Source organism: Cololabis saira, chromosome 8 (genome assembly GCF_033807715.1).
Source record: "Cololabis saira isolate AMF1-May2022 chromosome 8, fColSai1.1, whole genome shotgun sequence".
In the NCBI taxonomy this organism is placed as follows: Eukaryota; Metazoa; Chordata; class Actinopteri; order Beloniformes; family Belonidae; genus Cololabis; species Cololabis saira.
Window position 1 is genome coordinate 30,402,341 of NC_084594.1, and position 21,102 is coordinate 30,423,442.

The window sequence follows — 21,102 nt, forward strand, 5'->3', positions numbered from 1 at the left end:
ACTTCTATTGTACATTCTTTATTTTTTAATGAAGTCATTTGCAAAAGGTAGTACCAAATCTAATCTTAACTTGATCAATTTTTGTCTCTAAATGCACAAAAATCATCTGATCATAGTAGATCCTAATAATAGGAAAATACAACTTCAGATAAACAACGCTTAAGGTTTTTTGATACTGTATTTTTATTTGTTACCAATCTTTTGTAGATTTGCTGGTAAGCTTTAGGTTATTGTCCTGTTACATAACTCCGTTTTGACCAATTGGACCTATTTTTCCATTCCCCAGACAAGACTGGCAACAGTTTTGGATGTTTTCATTTGTAAATAATATTTCTTACTTTACAATCCAAACTATTTGGAAATGGTTTCACTGCTCTTTTTGGATTGATGTGCAGCCAACAATTACTTGTGGAAAACCCATGCTCATGTGGCAAGTGCTAGACTCTATTTCATCCTGGGCTACATCAGCATTATGGTTAGTGTTGTACAGCCACTACAAGCCTACTTATATGTATATGTATTTTACTTTAAATAAATAAATAAAAGTCATATTACATTACAACCTGTGCAATTTACTATTAATAACAAATATAAACTCCCTGGAATGGTAGGGGTGTGGCAGCGATACAACAGACACATTTGCCCCTCAGAACCAGGGACGTCGCTAGGGATTTTGGACCCCATGAAAAGAATCATTAGAGGGCCCCCAACGCAGCTTTTTTGATGCTATTTTATATACAATTATTAATTTTAGTGGTGTTTTTGACTATCATTCGCATATTTGCAAAAGAAGAATAACATGACAGTTGACATGTACAGTAGCACTGAGCACTCTGAATACCGTCTATGACAAACCACGGTGGGCTACCTGCAGCTGATCCATTGATGTTTTCAAAACAAATAAAGTTATTGTTACCACGACATTGATATGAAAACATTTGTGATTATATGTTAGTTAATACATTTTTCTGTATTATCATTTCATCATCATTAGGGGCCTCTCTGGGCCTCCCCTCAATCAGGGCCCCTAGAATCTGACTTCTTTACACCCCCTCTTCAGCACCCCAGCTCAGAACATTAAAATAAAAGTACACTGGCTTGTCTCCATTAGTTGGAAACATGTTACCTTTCCTTCTTTAAATTACGGTAGTTCTTTATTTTTTCTCTTGGATATTTTTGTTTCAAATCAGTGACTTCACATAGTTATTGTAGAAAATAGCTTGAGATACTGCCCTCTGGTGGGTACATGCCATCATGGAGCAGGTAAGGAAATCAAGCTGTATTGTGGGACATGCATGTATTTACAACATTATAAAACTGTATTTCAAGTACATCATGAACTTTGCATGTTCTTGCAGGCAAGATACAATTACGTGACTGTCCGGCTTCGGCTCCTAGGTTCCGAGTTTGACTGTCTGGCTTATGTCTTTCTCTCTTAGCATTGTGTTTTAAACACCAGAATGCCCAGCAAACTACCAAACAACTGCTGACGATGAACTTATCATGAGCTGATGAATAGCAACACATTGCTGAAACTTAACCTCTCAAATCTAATGAAAGTAAGGAGTTACTTTGGATTGCCAATTAGATTTTTTATTTTTATTTCATGAAATTAATAATGAATTGGTGAGAAATGTCATATGTAGTTTCAAGGTTTATTTGCGAACGCTAACAGCAACTGCAATTATGTGGCTTTTGTTTAGTTTTTACATTTAAAAAAATATGCAGTATAGAGGGGTTATTCATTTTTGTGCAAGAACAAAAAAATGTGAAGGGATTTGGATAAATACATTTTATAGACTGAAACTTAGAAGATGCCATTTCTGCAGAGAGAACAGAAAACAGACACTTAATTTACAACATTTTACTCAAAATTGCATTGTGCCTCATTCATATTGTATACTTTTAATTAAAAAAAACAAGGTGCCAGGGACAGTCACAATGACGCTACATGACTAAAATGGCATGGGACGCTCCATACCCAATTAGCATTTCAATAAAATCTTCATAAAAGTTAAATACAATTATTCACCTTCATTTTTAAGTTATTACTTATTAGTTTTTGAAAATGCTGACACCTGAATGATTTGCAACTATGAAATTAAAAACATGTTAACCATTACACATTTCAATGGCAACATATACCACATACACCTGTGCAACATGTGTATTTCAAACCCAAGAAAGCTAATTTAGGAGCCACGACCAGCACTTTTAAGAAAAAATACAAAAGGAAAGAGAAAAAGCTAAGGACATCTTTATATATTAGCTTTGTTTATTGTCCTTTTGGCTGCTGACAGAAAAGAAAAATGATACAGAACAACAGGATACCCAAGAGCTGGTGGAAATGGTGATTTCAAGTTTGAACACATATGACCTCTCTCTAATCTCTACAAGTAATGTTTTTTTTAAATCATACATTCCTCTAAAAAGAAAAAAAAAAGCATTAGGGAACACTTTGAAAACACATCAGATTTCAGTGGGGAGAAAAAAAAATCATGCTGGATCTGTACATGGACTGGATGTGTTAGGAATGAAAGGATGCTAGTGTTGGATTAATATGAAACTTCTAAACCTATAGGGGGTTGAATGTGGACACCTCAATGCTTTTACGTATAAAAAAAAAAAAAAAAAAATAGCAACAGGCTAGTCTATTTTGCTGAAATTTCATTGCAGCAACTCAAAATGGTTCTCAGTCATTTGTATGGCTCCCATGTGCTTGAATGAATGCCTGACAACATCAGGAGAGGCTCCTAATGAGACATTAGATGTTGTCCTGGAGTATCTCCAACAAGATCTGGACCAGTGTATCACTGAGCTCCTTGACCGTCTCAGGTGCAACCTGCCCATGTCAGACACACTGAAACATCTTCTCCTAGAAGTGTTTTTTTTTTAACTTAGGCCAGGGGAGTGTGAGGGGGCCTGTTAACTGTATCAATTCCTTCATCCTCCAGGAACTGCCTTCATACTATAGCAATATGAGGCCTGGGATTGTCACACACCAGGAGGAACCCAGGACCCACCGAAAAGCAAATCAAACTTTATTTATATAGCACTTTTTATACAATAAATTACAGCAAAAAGTGCTTTACAGTAAAAAAGTCGATCTCACCCATCCCATTCTCCACCATCCCCAATAATGATGAAACATGATCAAAGATGAAAAAACATAACATGGAAAACTGGAGCAGTGTCAATGACAATGGGTCCAAGGATTTCATTCCGATACCTATAGGCAATCAGGGTGCCTTTCCACGAATATGCCGCCCCAAATGCAACTCATGGTCCTCGGTACCGGGCAGTGAGCACAGGGCCCCCTAGAGGACATCAGGCTGTCAAGCACCCCTCATGAAGTCTGTTTCTTATCGTTTGGTTAGAGAAATTCATACCAGTGGCCTGCTGGAGGTAACTCTGTAGGGCTCTGTCAATGCTCACCCTGTTCTTCTTTTCACAAAAGATCAGATACTAGTCCTGCTGATCAGTTAAATACCTTTTATGGCCCTGTCCAGCTCTCCTAGAGTAACTACCAGCCTCTATGAATCCCCAGAATGCTCTGGAGACTGCGCCGGGACACACGGTAAACATTCTGGCATTGGCACATATTGATGTGCCATCTTGGAGAAGCTGGACTGCCTGTGTAGGATCCAGGTATCACCTCATTATGACCCTAGCCAAATGCAAAACTCATGAAAAATAGTCAGATGAGGAGGTAAAAATGTCAGTTGCATCCACCTGTAAAACCATTCCTGTTTTGGAGGTCGTCTCATCTCACTGTTGTCCCTCTAGTGCACCTGTTCATTTCATTAATGTTAAAGCAGGTGTAACTGAATAACAACCCCCTCTGATAACTTAAATTATGAGATCAATATTCTGTATGTTTATGCAGGCTATTGATGCTAGACTCTGATTGAAAAGAGTTCCTTTAATTATTTGGAGCAGGGTTTAAAGCTGGGCCATTTAAGTTGCATACAGGTGAAGTGTATAGGGTACACTCTGCACTTCGGTCTTCTGCATTTTCCAATATAAATATAAATACAGATGAAGACAGTCAAAAGTATCACCCATCAACAGGAATATATCATGGGTACCATCTTTTTGTCTTCACTGTAATAACCGTAGAGGAGTTTGACAGTGCCCTCCATGTCTGTAGTGCACACTTATTACTCAGGAGGACGTTCTGTACACAGTCATCAGGTGGGGGCAGCACAGGCTTCACTTCCATGAGGGTCCCCAGGCTTTGTCCAGTTTCATCTGAAATATAATCCAAGAGGTGTCCCACAATGAGGACTCACATGATGACCACAAAGATGAGTCCTTCCCCAGCCTGCATCCGTCTAGTCTTCCAACCCAGTCTGAATGTCATTTCAAAAAGATAATGTAGAAGCCCATAACCAGGCAGGAAACCGCCACAGCGATATGAAGCCTCGTCCCAATTACTGCAGCTGAGAATGAAATCGTTACAGGTCAGTTACAAACAGATAAAATGTATGAAAAGCAGATGAACCAGCACAGTACTGATAGACCCACGAGTAGGGTTGCAAAATTCCGGGAATTTTCAAAGTTGGAAACTTTCCATGGGAATTAACGGGAATATATGGGAATTAACGGGAATAAATAAGAAATTTACAGAATTGAAGGTTGGCACTTAACAGGGAACTTAAATATAGTTGGGGGAAATATATTGTAGCATAGTCTTGGCTAAAACAACCAGATTTAATGCAAGTACACTCCTCAATCACATGCACACAGCACATTGCTTACTGCAGGGCTATTGAGGCCACGCCCCCTACAGGCACTGTGCATTCCTCCATCACATGCACACAGCTTACTGCAGGGCTATTGAGGCCACACCCCCTACATGCACTGTGCATTCCTCCATCACATGCACAGGTGATTTCTTGAAGCCTGGAGGCCACACATTTGAGCTCAAAGCACAAGACTATTGAAGCCACACATTTGAGCCCACGGACTATATAAAGTCAAGTAAGTTTTGATAATATTATGGGGTAAACATATTTGATCTATAATGGTATTAATGTTTAACTTGCAAATATTAAATAAAAATGTATTAACACAGTAGCTAACTAGCTGGTAAGTTAGGTGCTAATGTTTGGATATGATACAGTTTGTTTAAATTACCCCCAATTTCCATTTAATTCCCATAAATTCCCATAAATTCCCAATAATTCCCATAATTCCCATACTTCCCATGGAAAGTTTCCGGAAAGTTTCCGGAAATTTCCCGGAAATTTTCCACCCTTTTGCAACCCTACCCACAAGTGTGGTTTATTCGCACTCTTTGATTTGCAAAGGGTTTAATTCCCTTAATCCAGTTGGTGATAAGGTAACTATTTGTGATTTAAAAAAAAAAAAAATGTAATCAAATAATTTCAAATTACAAAGTACTCCATAAATGCAGAACTTAATTTAAAGATTTAAAGGAATAATCGGTGAAGATTTATATAATGCAATAAACTTTTTATTTGATATTGTCTACCATCACTACCAAAACAAAACCTTTCAGACATTATTTTGTAAGGGAAACCACTCACAGACACAAAACACACACAAAAAAAGGCAAAAAAAAAAAAGATTACTGCAAGCAGGTGAGGGTGGTTAAAAATACAAGAAAAATATACTAAAGTACTTGACTTTTAACATATACCTTTGTAGAAAACGCCCCACACTCCTTTCTTCTCCGACAGCAGCCAGCTGTTGAGTCGTGGTACCTTTTTGAGGTATGCACAAGTGCAGATGAACAGCAGCCCAAACACCAGGATGCCATCGAAAGAGTAAACTATGAAAAAGGGATAGGACAATATTGCAGTCACACCTGAGTAGCATTTGGTTTTGTACAGTCTTTGTTAATAGATGTGCAGTACACCGGCTGTGCATCTATTAACAAAAACATTGAGAAACTAAATATATAGAAATATTTATAGATATATAGAAATATATATAGATATATAGAAGTATACGCCCAAAAGTAGAAAGACTATCCATAAACACAAAGTGAACAACATCAAAAGCCAGGTATAAAAGATTTATTTCTATAACTTGTCACTGATGAAGAAGTTTGAATTCACATTTCTCCGAAGGATTTAAATGTATTCATATAGCCACGTGTAGGCTCTGACTCGGGTTGGATTCCCCTCTAGACCTACAGGACTGTCTCAGAAAATTAGAATATTGTGATTTTCTGTAATGCAATTACCAAAAACAAAAATGTCATACATTCTGGATTCATTACAAAACAACTGTAATATTGCAAGCCTTTTATTATTTTAATATTGCTGATCATGGCTTACAGAACTCAAATATCCTATCTCAAAAAATTATTGATGAGGCTGTTATATATATATATATATATATATTCTGGGAATCTTAATCTTAAGATGTAAACCATAATCAGCCATATTAAAATAATAAAAGGCTTGCAATATTTCAGTTGATTTGTAATGAATCCAGAATGTATGACATTTTAGTTTTTTTTTTTAAATTGCATTACAGAAAATAAAGAACTTTATCACAATATTCTAATTTTCTGAGACAATCCTGTACGTGTATAAGCTGAGATATTGTTTTGAAGCTACTCCATCAAATTTGCAGCAAATTGAATGAAGAATCTTAGCAAATCTAAAGCTGACGGATCAACAGCGAATGTGACCAACCTGGGAAAGGGTGTTATGTTAAATATCAAGCACAAACATCTGGAACTCACTGCTTCTCTGCTCCCAAACAGCTGTTGACTCCCTGATAAATTAGCCTGATTCCTCAAAGCTGCTCAGAAAATCAAAAGAAACTTGGAGAGTCTGACACTAAATACCTAAAACTTCTCAATGCATCTGCAGCTGTCAACTATGTGGTGATATAACGCTGTCAGGATGAGTAAATGAGTTTATTTCGTGCTTCCTGGGGCCACGTCTACAGCTAAGTTAAAGCTGAATTATGGTTCAGCGTTAAATCGACGCAGGCCCTACGCCGTTAGGGTACGCGTACGCTACGGCGTAGGTTCTGCGTAGGTGAAACGCGGGACCATAAATCAGCCTTTAGCCGCCACTAGCTCTCCTCCGCAAAAGCGGCAACACTAAAATGTTGTCTTCTTCTGTCGCAAGGTTGACGGATAAATGGATCATCCTACCATTTGTCATGGTGGCAGTTTGTTCTTTGACGATGTTATATGGGTTTTTCTTCCCAGAGTTTAGCAGTCCATGACAGGCACTTGTTTCCGTTTCTCTGCCAGATCTTCTTTTACGTTTTCTTTATTGTTGCCAAGGCAACGCCACTGCCCCCTAGTGGTGTGTACGAGTACAGCTCCCGCCGACGCCTTTCCACAACTTCTATTATATTTCTCCATAGCAGGTTAAAAGAAAACTACACTTTTTATCCATCTCAGCTTAAAAAATTACGACGGAGTATTAGGGCCAAACTAAGACAAAAAAAGGAAATTACGAGAATAAAGTCATAATATTATGAGAATAAATAAATAAATTAATGAATTAATAAATGAATAAAAATCTGGAATCAGCTGTAAGAAAGTGTATGAAAGTTTTCCTATTCTGCCTTGCAATAGGATTTGAACTGAAGAACAGAGGGACTGTGGGGGGTCAGTCAGTGTACAATAATGTGCAATATTACACTTTTTCTATCCATATAATTCTTTTTATGCCACTGCACTTTTTTTAGTTTTACCTTTTATTTCTATTTTTATCTTTATATGGGTGTTTGGCTTTTGGGGTGTTTCGATTTGTAAATTACAGTGTTATGTGTGGATGGAGATGTCAATTTCCCAGAGGGAACCTGCCAAAGGGATTCATAAAGTAATCTAATCTGAATCTGAGTTAGAGACTCAAATAGTTCATGGCTTACATGTATTATTTTTATTTTCTTTGTAATGTGACTAAATAAATAAAAGTGTTGCTTTAGACAACAAACAACCCCCATGCATGTGACAAAGCAGATAAAGCTCTTTTTCTTGTCTTTACTTTTCGTGCACTCTCTTTTTAGCTAAATGTGACTTGATGCTCTCCGTGGCAGATGGAGGTTGCACGTGAAACTGTAGGTGAATGATGAAGACACAACTAAGAAGCAGGTGAACCATTCTGGCCCTACTGCAGCTTTGCACCTGGAAAGGACATTGGCAATAGGGAGGATGAGGATTACAATGAGCTGCCAGCCACACTTTAATGAGCTGACACCAATATACAGCTGAGACACCCACACATTACTCAAATACCATGAAACAATCCGTTCAGCATCCCAAGATTGCTTTCTATCCAAATATGTGCAGTTTCAGCAAATAAAAGCAGTGAATGAAGCAATAGTGTTTATCTTTCTTTCTTTCTTTCTTTCTTTCTTTGGGAATAGTAAACATGATGATAATATGATAATTGGAAAGGCATGGCCAATCTGATTCAAAAGAATATTCCTCTATTCTCAAACTTTTGCCTGCATTATTCTGTTATGAATACCATAGACCCACATGTGTAGCCAGATGTTCATTTAATTTATGATACATCACTTTGATGGATCCCTGTGTCCTTACTGGGCATGCTTGGTATCATATAGTCAACATTTGCACCTTGTCCAAAGGTTATCCCAAAATTTCTGTTTGCTACTGAGACTTTCTGAATAAAAAAGTACCTTTTTATCACACATATTTATTGTGTTGAACTGATTTTGCCTCAGGTAAGCAAAATGAAATGCAATGCCTGCACTTCAATAAGTTTTTATTTTCCTTTAAACGAGAGCATTAGGGCAAGCAGAGGTGTTCAACACAGCAGATAAATAAATAAATAAAATGTCAAAAGAACTAGAATTAAAAACAATATGCATGTTCACTAAGACATCATTTATGCTTTGCTGCCAGCATTTCAGGTAGCATTATCTTATTGACACCTCTGCATATGCTGGTGCTCAGAGCCAGCAGAAGTTTCTCCCCTTGACGGGGGCAAGGGTGGAACAAAGGGTTGTAAGACACTTAATGAGATTTGGTCACAAGACGGCGTGGAGCAGCTGTTCTCATCAGCCTTTCCGTAGTTGCAGCCCAGGGAAGCCGGCAGCAGCAGAAGCCAAACTCTCCTGACACATTTGTTTCTGGGGGAAACATACTTTCACACTCTTTTTGTACAATTGCTCTCTCTTTTTTTACAATTACGTTTTTAGCAATGCGTCTCTACCACAGCACACAGGTAAGGTTATATGTTATTTTATTCTCCTTACATTTTCTTCTTCTTCTTGTTTTCCTCAACTACCAGTCTAGATATATAATAGAGCATTTTCTAAACTCTAGTTGCAAAATAATTACATTACATGTAATTATTGTGCAAATTCATCAGTATTTGTAAAATCTTAAGGACAAAACTAAAATATTGAATTTTGAAAATGTTTTTATAAACTCTTGGACTTCAGAAACCAACTGTTCTGCAGCAGCTTTATTTGCCGTTTGTTTAATAGATTAACATTTTACAATTTAAAATGTACATTATGTGTATTTCATTTTGCAATTCATTGCTCTGACATCACCACGGTGGAGAGAAATTACAATGTGGGGTGCTGTGCTTAATGTGGGAGTGACTTGACTCTTTTGTTCATTTGAACATGTCAGGATTTAATCCTTCCTATTCCATTAACATTTTTATATGCAATGCTTAATTTGATTGTTTAATATGCTGATGGGCGGAAGGATTTTATAACAGAAGGATTAAGTTGTTTTCTATCACAAATGGCACTGACTTACTCCTCATCTTCATTCAGGTGTCACAAAAAACAGGCCTCAGAAACAGAAGAGGTAAGAATCAACCAGAGATGGTGAATTTATATTGCTTTGGTGACTTAAAAAAAAGAAACATAAGTTTCTCATGTGGTAAGAAGTTACAACGGATTACAACAAAAGTAACATTGTAGTGAATTACTGAATTTTAACTATGCAAATAAAGCTCTGCTGCTTCACCTAATAACACATCGCCTCGAATTTATGCGCATCAGACAGACATCACCGCCGGATGATCGCACCTCACCAGCTGATTGGAAATCACCGACAGGAGGAAGATGACCTCATCAAACCACGAAAGCTGATAAATCCCATCCTGGCCTCTCTCCCACACCGAGCCCTTCATAAGGAGCTGCTGTTCTGTTACACACGGTGAGAAAACTTCAAAGATTTGTGTTTGTGTGCCACAACCAGGTTGCGTCGGCAGCAGGTAGTGTTGCATGTCCACAGAGATACTGCAGTCTGCAACGTTCATACTTTAAATCATTATTAAAGTACAGAATCAATCATAGGTATACATGTTTATTTTCTGGTAGCTTTTTTATTTTTTCTGTTTTCCCTCCGCATTTCTTTGTTATTGCCATATTTACTTTTTTGGCTGTTATTTGTCAACAGAGGGATAAAACTGTAATGCAAAACTAGAGATAGTTTTCCAGCTCTATCTTTGAGTTGTGAATACTAGGATTATGCTTTTCCAATGCAATCGACCCGTGCAGCAAACAGAGATAAGGACTGCTCAGGTGATGTATACACGTTAAAAGGTTTAGTACCCTCCTAAACATCAACAGTGAGATATCAAGAGGACAAACGTTCCCCTTTCTTCAGCCTAAAGCTCACTGTGGAGTAGGTTGTCTATTACTTGTGGAAGAATTGGTGATTTGATCCCTCTAAAGTGCATCTTTGTACAGGAAATGTATCATTCATAGTACGTCTTTTACATGTGATTTTGACCTATGTGGACTGATGAACAGCACCCCCAGGAAATACACCCATTTTTTTTGGTGTGGCTTTTATCCTGATCTGAATGTATCTGTTTTGTGATATCCTCAGAGGTGTGCTGCCTCGGCGAAGGCCGGAGCTGCAACGTGTGCTGGAACACAAAAGGAGGAAGCAGGAGCTGGCTATCCACCCTCTCTCTGACTTAGAGGTCAAGCTACGCATCAGACAGCAGAGAATACGACTCGTGAGTATGATAGTTAGCCAAGCAGCACAAACTGGAAATGATCCAGTCGTGTACTTCCTTTCTTGGATATGACCTCAAGAAAAATGGGATGCTGTTAAACTCCTGGTGTTTTTATTCGTCTTACAGTACGAGTTGGAGGAGAAGAGGAGGTGTGAAAGTCTGAAGAATGTGCCAGAGTTCGTTCGTGTGAGACAAGCCCTCAAACACATCCTGAATCCCAAATGAACACCAGCAATATTAAGACAAATAAATACTTGAAATGTGGCAGTACTGTGTGTCAGTGAGAAAGGAAAATCCTTATTGGTTGACAAGCAGACATTTGAATATTGAAATAATCAGCATCCTCAAGTCTTTGAGTGCCGTTTTAGGGGAAAAAGCTGCAGGGTCAGCTCATCGAAATGTTTAGACAATTATGTAAAAACTTCCAAAGCTGAACTTTAAAGAAGCTCAAGCAATATCCTGAGGTCTTAACGAAGTGTGCTTAGGGGAAGCACCCTTTTCAATTATTTCTTTACACTTCTGTTCACGGCGGCTGGGCTTCTGGGTTCAAGTGAGCCACAACACTGGCATTCCATGAGCCTCTGTTTAAATTGGTTTTCCAGCATTGTGCCTCTGAGGTAGAGCTGGGTATCATCACTGACCTCCCGATACGATAAGATTCCGATACACTAGGTCCCAAGACGATACGATTTCCGATACGATTCGATATCGATATTCTGGTTACTATAAGGGAATAACATGATCCTTCCACGCGCCACGTCCGGCCAGAGAAGCCCCACCCTGCCTGGTGAAAAGAAGCAGCCTGCTCACTCCTCAGGTAAGGAGGAGACTTGAGCTCAGTGCAGGGCCTCCCGGGGTTGGTAGATGGAGCAATGTCCAGGACTGAATTAGGTAGGAGCACTGGGTGATAAAATGGGGGGAAAAAAAAAAAATCGGGATTAAAAAAAAAAAAAAAAAAAAATACAATTTTTTTTTTTTAAATCGATACTTGGATTTATGTATCGATAATCGTTCCTACACATGCATATCGATAAAATATCAATATATCGATATTTTTAACCCACCCCTACTCTGAGGTTCATCAAACGCAGCATAACATGACGTCAGAGGTGCAGCTTCAAGTCCAGAAGCTGGACGCTCCTGCTATGATCCGTGTCTGTGATGTCACAGTAGCCTTCAAACCTGAACAACTGATTCAAGCCTGATTCTGATACAATTCTGGTTTGACATCTCATTCATTACTGAAAACATTTTGCGTCAGATTCTCAAGCAAATGCAACGGCACTGTGAAACCAGATATGGTTCGGCATTTGTCAATAGTTTTCATAACGATGTCATATTTGTGAGGCTTTTCTGAAGCGGGGGATACAAGGTATAAGAGAGGATGCAAGGAGTTGGAATTGACGATTGGACTTCTGCGTCAACACAGCCATGAATAAAATCACTGGAGGGAGAAAAAGTCACGTCATAAAGGAAGAACAGTCTTTACTAGGTCATCCGTCAACCATGAATTAGATCTTCACAGCATGTTTATCTGTTTGGCAATGAAATATATTTTCAAACAACTAACAAAGGTTTAACAGATACATGAACAGAACCATTTTTTTTTTAATGAAACATCCAGGGCCTGATCCGATATGAAAACGATCACAGAAACCTATTTTGCAATGAATCAGAATCTGCCTGCAACTCTGCAATCAACACTGATAACGCAGCTGTCACATGTTTGGAGACGTTACTGACGTTACAGGGAGATTTAGGCTGGAGAACTTCACAACACAGAGAACATAACCTTTCAAAGCAGGTTTTTCACTTTGTGCTGCCGAAAAAACAAGCAATTTGATCTATTTGCCCATTAAATCTACCGAACCCAACTGTTAAGTGCAACGGTTATATTGGAAATACCATCGCAGACTCATCACATTAGCTCCAGCACGAGAATACGAAGGCTTGTTGAACAAAAGGAGTTCAACCATTTATCTGACAAAATCTTTGTGCCTTCAGATCATTATGTACGGTTACCAGTAAACAAACGCATCATATTTACAAAGCAAACATTTCTTTTCCATAAACTCTGCTAGTCATTTGTTAGAAATAAAAACTCTACTTCTGTCCGCACCCAATGTCAGTGTTGTGTTCGGTTGAGAATAAGTTAACAATAAATAAAATATACAAAATTAAATTGAAGAAACTGCTTTCACAAAACATGTAGATAGGCAGGATGAGACCTCCCCCCCACAATCAGACGGGGGAGGACATGAACGCTAAAAACTGAACTGAGGCTCGTTGAACCTACATGAGGTTACGATTTCAAGCCCACATTCAGATTTATGGAAATGTGTCTTTTAGAAAAAAAAACAGAAAAGGACATTTCATGGGTTTTTCCTTCGTGCAAAACATTGTAGACGACATCAAACTGACAATTACTATTACAACTTATCGCACTGAAATGACATTATCGAAAAGGATCTGAAGTCGCTTTAAAATTAGCAGCTATAAGGTAAAAATTGATATTGATTTTTGAGCTATGCTGCTTTAACTGGAGAAACAAAAAAAACTTGAAATGTGAAATTGCTCAGATTTCTATTTTCAAAAGCAGAAACAACAGTTTTAAAATTCTAAAACGAGTAGTGTAACTACATCATGTATTTGGCGACGATAGCTCGTATCTGCTATGAAATATGAAATAGTCTAACAAGAGGTGTGCTGGAAAAAGATGAACATTCCTGACTGGATAGAAATAAATTAAAGCAAATGTAAGCCTTGGGGAGTTATGGAATCCCATCCTTTCTTTGGCAGCACTGAGACGGCGGCACGCTCCAGTCATACACGTACGACAACCTCAGCTTGACCTCCTCTTTGCAGAGCCTGCCATCGCGCTGCAGAGTTTGGTGTTTTTCCAGCATGTCTTCCAAGCTCTGCTTATGCGTCACCAAGTATTTGTTGTTGCAGCCACGCGATTTGTACTCTGTGTCAAAGCGTGGATCGTGCGTCCGCCGGACATCTACCGGTGCCAGCCAGGCGCCCAGTGACACGTCCTCGCTCTGCCACGTTTTGAAGTAGCCCGCGTTGAGATGCACGTAGCGTACGAGGTCCGCTGAGAGGATGTAGCCACCGCCAAGTGCGTAGGGAAGGTAATAATCGCAGAGTTCCCAAGAGCTTTCTCGCCACTTACCGGCCATTTTTACACGGCCTCTCCCAGAGAAAAAGCCCCAGTACAACCTGCTGGGCTCTCTGGCCTTCAGTTCCTCTTTAAGGAGGTCCAATCGGGCAAACGTGTCATCATCCGCTTTGAAGACAAACTTATAGTTGACATTCTGGTCCAGCCAGGAGTACATGTGCAGCAGCTTTAGTGTTAAGTTCTCATAAGAATCTCGCAGATCAGGCAGAAGGAGCAGGTCCTTGTGGCGCCCTTGCTCCGTGTTCAGATTCTGGAGGTCTTCGCTTAAAAGGCCTTGAGTTCCAACCACAAACATGGCCAGAACATCCGAGTCCCGCTTAGCGAGCCAGGTGCTGCGGATAATACTCCTGCGCTCTGTGTACTTGGGTCCCGTTGTGATGAGGACCACGAGGAACGCGGCCAGGTCTTTGGACGTGGATGGGGGACTATGCTGCTCTGGACGGAACTGCAGGGCACCGGCGTGGGGGGCCAATCCCGGAGGATCCGCGTGGCCCTGTTTCAGAGTCTCTGACGTGCATTTGGCCAAGAAGACGAGCACCACAGCAAAACTGCACACAGTCCCAATAACCAGAGCTGTCTTGTGGCGGCACAGCAGGCGAAACAGATTCATGGTGATGAATCTGGGGTGAAGCACACAAAAGATTAATGTTAGTGCAGTTAAAAACAACAGTTCAGTTATCAGACCTCCAACTTTTCTATAAGCATGGGCTGATTTCTACAAGCATGGTGGAAAAGGAACAATAGCAAGAGTAATCTAAATGTATGTTTATATACAGTATAAATAGGGTTGCCAACCGTCCCTTGAAAAACGGAATCGTCCCGTATTTATAAACTAAAGTACGCGTCCCGTATTGAGCTGAAAGCTTTGTGCTTTGTCCCGTATTACTGTGAGTCAAAAAAATAGTCATAAAATGCCAATGGAAAATGGCATTGAGCTGTTGAGTTCATAAGTTATTTTTTTCTGTTTTACTACAACTGTAGCCTACAGGCCTTTGAGGCACAAATATGTTTACAAGTTTTCTACAGACTTTCTGCTCTGCTGCTTTTTAGCATCGTAGACGACTGGGGTTTATTTGTTATTGCACTAAAAATGTCCGCTATTACAGAATGGATGTTCTGCTTTCTTTCTATTGTTTTATAATAATACAATTTTAAGTTAAGCAGGGCAGGTTTCTGTTTAAGAAAGATATTCAGTTTTTTTTGTTATTTTGTATTAAAGTCAATTGCTGGATAATAATTTGTTTTCCATATGTTCATGGCATTCAAAAATATGTATCTAATTCAATTCACTTCCAGTAGGCCCACCACCCGCAGGAAGGACCATGGCAGGCCGGTGCATTGTGGGCTGGGTAGCAGTCGTGGCGGGGTGCCTCGACGACCCAATCCCTGGACATCAACCCTCACAGTGGGGACATGGAATGTCACCTCGCTGGGGGGGAAGGAGCCGGAGCTTGTGCGTGAGGTTGAGAGATACCGGCTAGAGATAGTCGGGCTCACCTCCACACATAGCTTGGGCTCTGGAACCCAGCTCCTCGAAGGGGGCTGGACCCTCCACTACTCTGGAGTTGCCCACGGTGAGAGGCGGCGGGCTGGTGTGGGCTTGGTTATAGCCCCCCAGCTCAGCCGCCATGTGTTGGAGTTCACCCCGGTGAACGAGAGGGTCGCTTCCCTGCGCCTTCGGGTCGGGGATAGGTCTCTCACTGTTGTTTGTGCCTACGGGCCGAACAGCAGTGCGGAGTACCCGGCCTTCTTGGAGTCCCTGGGAGGAGTACTTGATAGTGCTCCAACTGGGGACTCCATTGTTCTACTGGGGGACTTCAACGCTCACGTGGGCAATGACAGTGATACCTGGAGAGGCGTGATTGGGAGGAACGGCCTCCCCGATCTGAACCCGAGTGGTGTTTTGTTGTTGGACTTCTGTGCGAGTCGCAGTTTGTCCATCACGAACACCATGTTCAGGCATAAGGGTGTCCATCAGTGCACGTGGCACCAGGACACCCTAGGCCGGAGGTCAATGATCGACTTTGTTGTCGTTTCATCTGACCTTCGGCCGCATGTCTTGGACACTCGGGTGAAGAGAGGGGCTGAGCTGTCAACTGATCACCACCTGGTGGTGAGTTGGATGCGCTGGCGGAGGAGGAGGTTGGACAGACCGGGCAGACCCAAACGGATTGTGAGGGTCTGTTGGGAACGTCTGGCTGAGCCCTCTGTCAGGGACATCTTCAACTCCCACCTCCGGGAGAGCTTCTCTCGGATCCCGGGGGAGGCGGGGGACATCGAGTCCGAGTGGACCATGTTCTCTGCCTCCATTGTCAACGCGGCGGCTCGAAGCTGTGGACGCAAGGTCTCCGGTGCCTGTCGTGGCGGCAATCCTAGAACCCGGTGGTGGACACCGGAAGTACAGGATGCCGTCAGACTGAAGAAGGAGTCCTACCGGGCTATGTTGGCCGGTGGGACTCCTGACGCAGTAGATAGGTACCGGCAGGCCAAGCGGGCCGCGGCTCGGGCAGTCTTGGAGGCAAAAACTCGGGTCTGGGAGGAGTTCGGGGAGGCCATGGAGGAGGACTTTCGGTCGGCCTCGAGGAAATTCTGGAGGACCGTTCGGCGCCTCAGAAGGGGGAAGCAGTACTCTGCCGGCACCATTTATGGTGCTGGTGGGGAGCTGTTGACCTCGACTGGGGACATTGTCGGACGGTGGAAGGAATACTTTGAGGATCTCCTTAACCCGACTGACATGCCTTCCACTGAGGAAGCAGAGGGTTGGGGCTCGGAGGCGTGCTCATCCATCACCCAAGCCGAGGTCACCGAGGTGGTTCGTAAGCTCCTCGGTGGCCGGGCACCGGGGGTGGATGAGATTCGCCCTGAGTACCTCAAGTCTCTGGATGTCGTAGGGCTGTCTTGGCTGACACGCCTCTGCGACATTGCATGGAGGAAGGGGACAGTACCGCTGGGGTGGCAAACCGGGGTGGTGGTCCCTCTGTTTAAAAAGGGGGACCGGAGAGTGTGTTCCAACTACAGGGGGATCACACTTCTCAGCCTCCCGGGGAAAGTCTACGCCAGGGTACTGGAGAGGAGATTACGGCCGATAGTCGAACCTCGGATTCAGGAGGAACAATGCGGTTTTCATCCCGGTCGTGGAACACTGGACCAGCTCTATACCCTCCGCAGGGTGCTCGAGGGTTCATGGGAATTTGCCCAACCAGTCTACATGTGTTTTGTGGATCTGGAGAAGGCATTTGACCGTGTCCCTCGTGCCATTCTGTGGGGGGTGCTGAGTGAGTATGGAGTCCGGGGCCCTCTACTAAGGGCTGTCCGGTCTCTGTATGATCGGAGTAGGAGTCTGGTTCGCATTGCCGGCAGTAAGTCAGACTTGTTCCCGGTGCATGTTGGACTCCGGCAGGGCTGCCCTTTGTCACCGGTCCTGTTCATAATTTTTATGGACAGGATTTCTAGGCGCAGCCAGGGGCCGGAGGGGATCTGGTTTGGGAACCTCAGGATTTCATCTCTGCTTTTTGAAGATGATGTTGTCCTGTTGGCTTCATCAGACCGGGACCTCCAGCATGTGCTGGGGCGGTTTGCGGCCGAGTGCGACGCGGCAGGGATGAGAATCAGCACCTCCAAGACCGAGGCCATGGTTCTCGACCGGAAAAGGGTGGCATGCCTTCTCCGGGTGGGTGGAGAAGTCCTGCCTCAGGTGGAGGAGTTTAAGTATCTCGGGATCTTGTTCACGAGTGAGGGAACAATGGAGCGTGAGATTGACAGGCGGATCGGTGCAGCGTCCGCAGTTATGCGGTCGATGTACTGGACCGTCGTGGTAAAGAGGGAGCTGAGTCGAAAGGCGAAGCTCTCGATTTACCGGTCAATCTACGCCCCTACCCTCACCTATGGTCATGAACTTTGGGTAGTGACCGAAAGGACAAGATCGCGGATACAAGCGGCCGAGATGAGTTTCCTCCGCAGGGTGGCTGGACGCTCCCTTAGAGATAGGGTGAGGAGTTCGGTCACCCGGGAGGAGCTCGGAGTCGAGCCGCTACTCCTCCACATTGAGAGGAGTCAGCTGAGGTGGCTTGGGCATCTGTACCGGATGCCTCCTGGACGCCTCCCTAGGGAGGTGTTCCAGGCATGTCCCACCGGGAGGAGACCCCGGGGAAGACCCAGGACACGCTGGAGAGACTATGTCTCTCGGCTGGCCTGGGAACGCCTCGGACTCCCCCCGGAAGAGCTGGAGGAAGTGTCTGGGGTGAGGGAAGTCTGGGCATCCCTGCTGAGGCTGCTGCCCCGCGACCCGGTAACGGATAAAGCGGGAGAAGATGAGTGAGATGAGTGAGTAATTCAATTCAGGTTCGAGTCAAATAGTTAAAAAATCGTTTCACTCAAAAAAGGGGCTAAAAAAATTCACCACGCCAGGAAGGGTGAAGGCAACCTAATATGAGGTGTCCCTTATTTATTTTTCAGGGAGTTGGCAACCCTAAGTATAAGCATTTCAGCTAAATCAGGAGTCGGCAACCCGCGGCTCTAGGGCCGCTCTCTAGCGCCGCCCTAGTGGCTCCTGGAGCTTTTTCAAAAATGTTTGACCTTTTTTTCTTCTTATTTTTCTTCTTTTTTCCTTTCCTTTTTAATCGCGACATTTCGACTTTTTTCTCTCGACATTTCGACTTTTTTCTCAAGATTGTACTTCAACATTAATCTCGACATTTCGACTTTTTTCTCAACTTTTCGACTTTTTTCTCAACATCTCGACTTTTTTCTCGAGATTGTACTTCAACATTAATCTCGACATTTTTACTTTTTTCTCGAATTTTCGACTTTTTTCTTGATATTCCAACTTTTTTCTTGATATTCCAACTTTTTTCTTGATATTCCAACTTTTTTCTTGATATTCCAACTTTTTTCTCGACATTTCGACTTTTTTCTTGATATTTCGACTTTTTTCTCGAAGTGCATAATGAAAAAAAAAATCTTCCCCCAGTTATAACTAATTTAGCTACATGCAGCATGTGTTGCCGTCATTCTAAGGCTTATACAAGACTTTTATTTTTTTGTGGCTCCAGACAGTGTTTTTGGTCTAATATGGCTCTTTCAACATTTTGGGTTGCCGACCCCTGAGCTAAATGAACCTTGGGGACCAGCAGCTCCTTGCCGGAGTCTCACTTGCGTGTGACAACAATGGTGCAAGCACTTGTGAATTCAAAAGGATTGGTCGTCTACAGGCTGATTTATGGTTCCGCGTTACACCAACGCAGACACTACGGCGTAGGCTCTGCGTCGATGTAACGCAGAACTATAATTCAGGCTTACCTCAGGTATTGAAGGCGCCCGTCCCCTTGAATGGTGCAGCCAGCAGCTGTGCGGCGCCAACGTCAGCTACCGAGATGGAACCATCTGCGCACTTTGTGAGCAAACTCCGCTGACTGAGAACAGAAACAGCCTGCTAATATCGGCCTAAAGTGGAGGTGGAAAGCAGTGCAGCCCTGCCAGCTCAGTCGGTCGGGGAACAATGAGCAGATCTGCGCTCTGCCGTGCGCTCATTTTCAGGCTTCCAGCGTGAACCGTCCGCTCCGGCTCCGGGCTGCTGTGACGGGCAGGAACCGGAAGTGAAGCCTCGACGGATGGAGATTAAAAATGTACTTTCTTTAAAACACACATTTAAGTCCGTTTTCATGGAAATAATTTGTAATAACATTGAAAATAAATAATATATTAAAAAAAATAATTAAAATCTACTATATTAGAACATTTTGATAACAGTTAAACATTTTTAAAACTATAGGCTACATGACTTTCTTTGTAAAATTTGACATTGGGACAGTATATAAAGTAAAGAGGAAAGGAGAGAGTACGGAGCCTTTTCTGACATTGACAGAATCATGCGTCCAAGTTGTACTGAGCGAGATAATGCTGTAAGATTGTTGCTTCACAATAAAAGCACAGTAGTATCCATGGACGCAACTTCTATGTTTAGTTAAATCTCAAGAGAACCATGACATACCTAACAAGTTGTTGTGTGCCTTTGTTATTGCGTTTTTCTATGCAGCCTGGGCTTCTACAGAAACAGAACCCACCACTAAAGTGGACAAGAGACCGTTTGAACTCACTAATTTATTATTAATTAAACATCAGATGAAGTCAATGACACAGAAATATAATTCATGTCATATGATTTCACCATTAAATGTTATTTTTCACAGCTGTAATTTTGATTCTCCAAATCGGGTTTCTGGATCTCAAAATGCATTTTCTTTCTCATTTAAAAAAAAAAAGGGTCACACCATTGACTATTTGAGAATTGGACCCCTGTCACATATCCTATGTGACAGGGGTTTTTAGAAAAGTGCTTTTAAAGCTTCTTTTTTTGTACAGTTGCACAACACCACGTTGCAAATGGGTGGAATGAGCAGGCCCAGGATAATGGAAGAAAAAGCTTATTTCAGCCACAATTAGCCATTTGAGCTTTTCTGGCATAGTTCATGTCTATGATGCTAATTATTATGATTTTACATTCATTCTCCTCAAATCTATCCACCTAATTCCAGGTGTTGCCACTGAAACTACATCAGAAATTAATGCTGCCAGAGCTGAAACAAGGACTAGCAGAACTTTACTTGGACACCATTGCACCTCATCACTTGGCTTGCTGGTTAGACCTGTTGCAGTGAGTAACCCAAGCCAACAGGCATCAATGCTGACGTGCTGTGGGATCTATGCATCTTCGGCTTGGAAGAGTCCTAAAATGATCCACTATGGTTCAAAGTAGCTCCGTAGCTCCTGAGCTCCTCCTTCATGGCTGAAGGAGCTGAGGTTCTGCAGAGCTGCCAGTGAACATTCATGATGGGATTTTAAATGTTATTTGATTGGCAACATCAGAAACCAGTACTTAGCTGACACTCGATTCGTACAAGATGTCTTCTGCTTATTTTTAGACCCTTCCAGGTCAACCCACAGCCAACCACAGCAATATCTTAGAAC

General features: G+C 42.2%; 3 protein-coding genes across 3 annotated transcripts; 1 reads left to right on the forward strand and 2 right to left on the reverse strand.

The window, feature by feature from the left end:
• Positions 1-1,849: 1,849 nt before the first annotated feature.
• tmem167b (transmembrane protein 167B) lies at positions 1,850-7,249 on the reverse strand. Its single transcript, XM_061727699.1, has 3 exons — positions 7,142-7,249; positions 5,666-5,797; positions 1,850-4,442 (listed from the first exon to the last, which is right to left on the reverse strand). The coding sequence occupies exons 1-3, from the start codon at positions 7,149-7,151 to the stop codon at positions 4,360-4,362; spliced, it is 225 nt and encodes a 74-aa protein (XP_061583683.1). The 5' UTR covers positions 7,152-7,249; the 3' UTR covers positions 1,850-4,359.
• Positions 7,250-9,015: 1,766 nt separating this feature from the next.
• LOC133449475 (protein FAM107B-like) lies at positions 9,016-11,360 on the forward strand. The gene is made up of 5 exons (XM_061728627.1): positions 9,016-9,191; positions 9,757-9,790; positions 9,988-10,144; positions 10,823-10,955; positions 11,082-11,360. The coding sequence occupies exons 1-5, from the start codon at positions 9,168-9,170 to the stop codon at positions 11,178-11,180; spliced, it is 447 nt and encodes a 148-aa protein (XP_061584611.1). The 5' UTR covers positions 9,016-9,167; the 3' UTR covers positions 11,181-11,360.
• A 664-nt stretch (positions 11,361-12,024) lies between these two features.
• b3galt6 (UDP-Gal:betaGal beta 1,3-galactosyltransferase polypeptide 6) lies at positions 12,025-19,697 on the reverse strand. Its single transcript, XM_061727702.1, has 2 exons — positions 19,435-19,697; positions 12,025-14,756 (listed from the first exon to the last, which is right to left on the reverse strand). Exon 2 carries the CDS (start codon positions 14,744-14,746, stop codon positions 13,727-13,729), a length of 1,020 nt encoding a protein of 339 aa, XP_061583686.1. The 5' UTR covers positions 14,747-14,756; positions 19,435-19,697; the 3' UTR covers positions 12,025-13,726.
• Positions 19,698-21,102: the final 1,405 nt, after the last annotated feature.

Coding starts and splice junctions, on each gene's coding strand:
- tmem167b (XM_061727699.1), bottom strand. Junction 4,443..5,665: donor GTGGGGCGTTTTCTACAAAG/GTATATGTTAAA, acceptor TTTCATTCTCAG/CTGCAGTAATTGGGACGAGG.
- LOC133449475 (XM_061728627.1), top strand. CDS start 9,168: ATGCGTCTCTACCACAGCACACAG. Junction 9,791..9,987: donor AGGCCTCAGAAACAGAAGAG/GTAAGAATCAAC, acceptor TATGCGCATCAG/ACAGACATCACCGCCGGATG. Junction 10,956..11,081: donor GACAGCAGAGAATACGACTC/GTGAGTATGATA, acceptor TTCGTCTTACAG/TACGAGTTGGAGGAGAAGAG.
- b3galt6 (XM_061727702.1), bottom strand. CDS start 14,746: ATGAATCTGTTTCGCCTGCTGTGCCGCCACAAGACAGCTCTGGTTATT.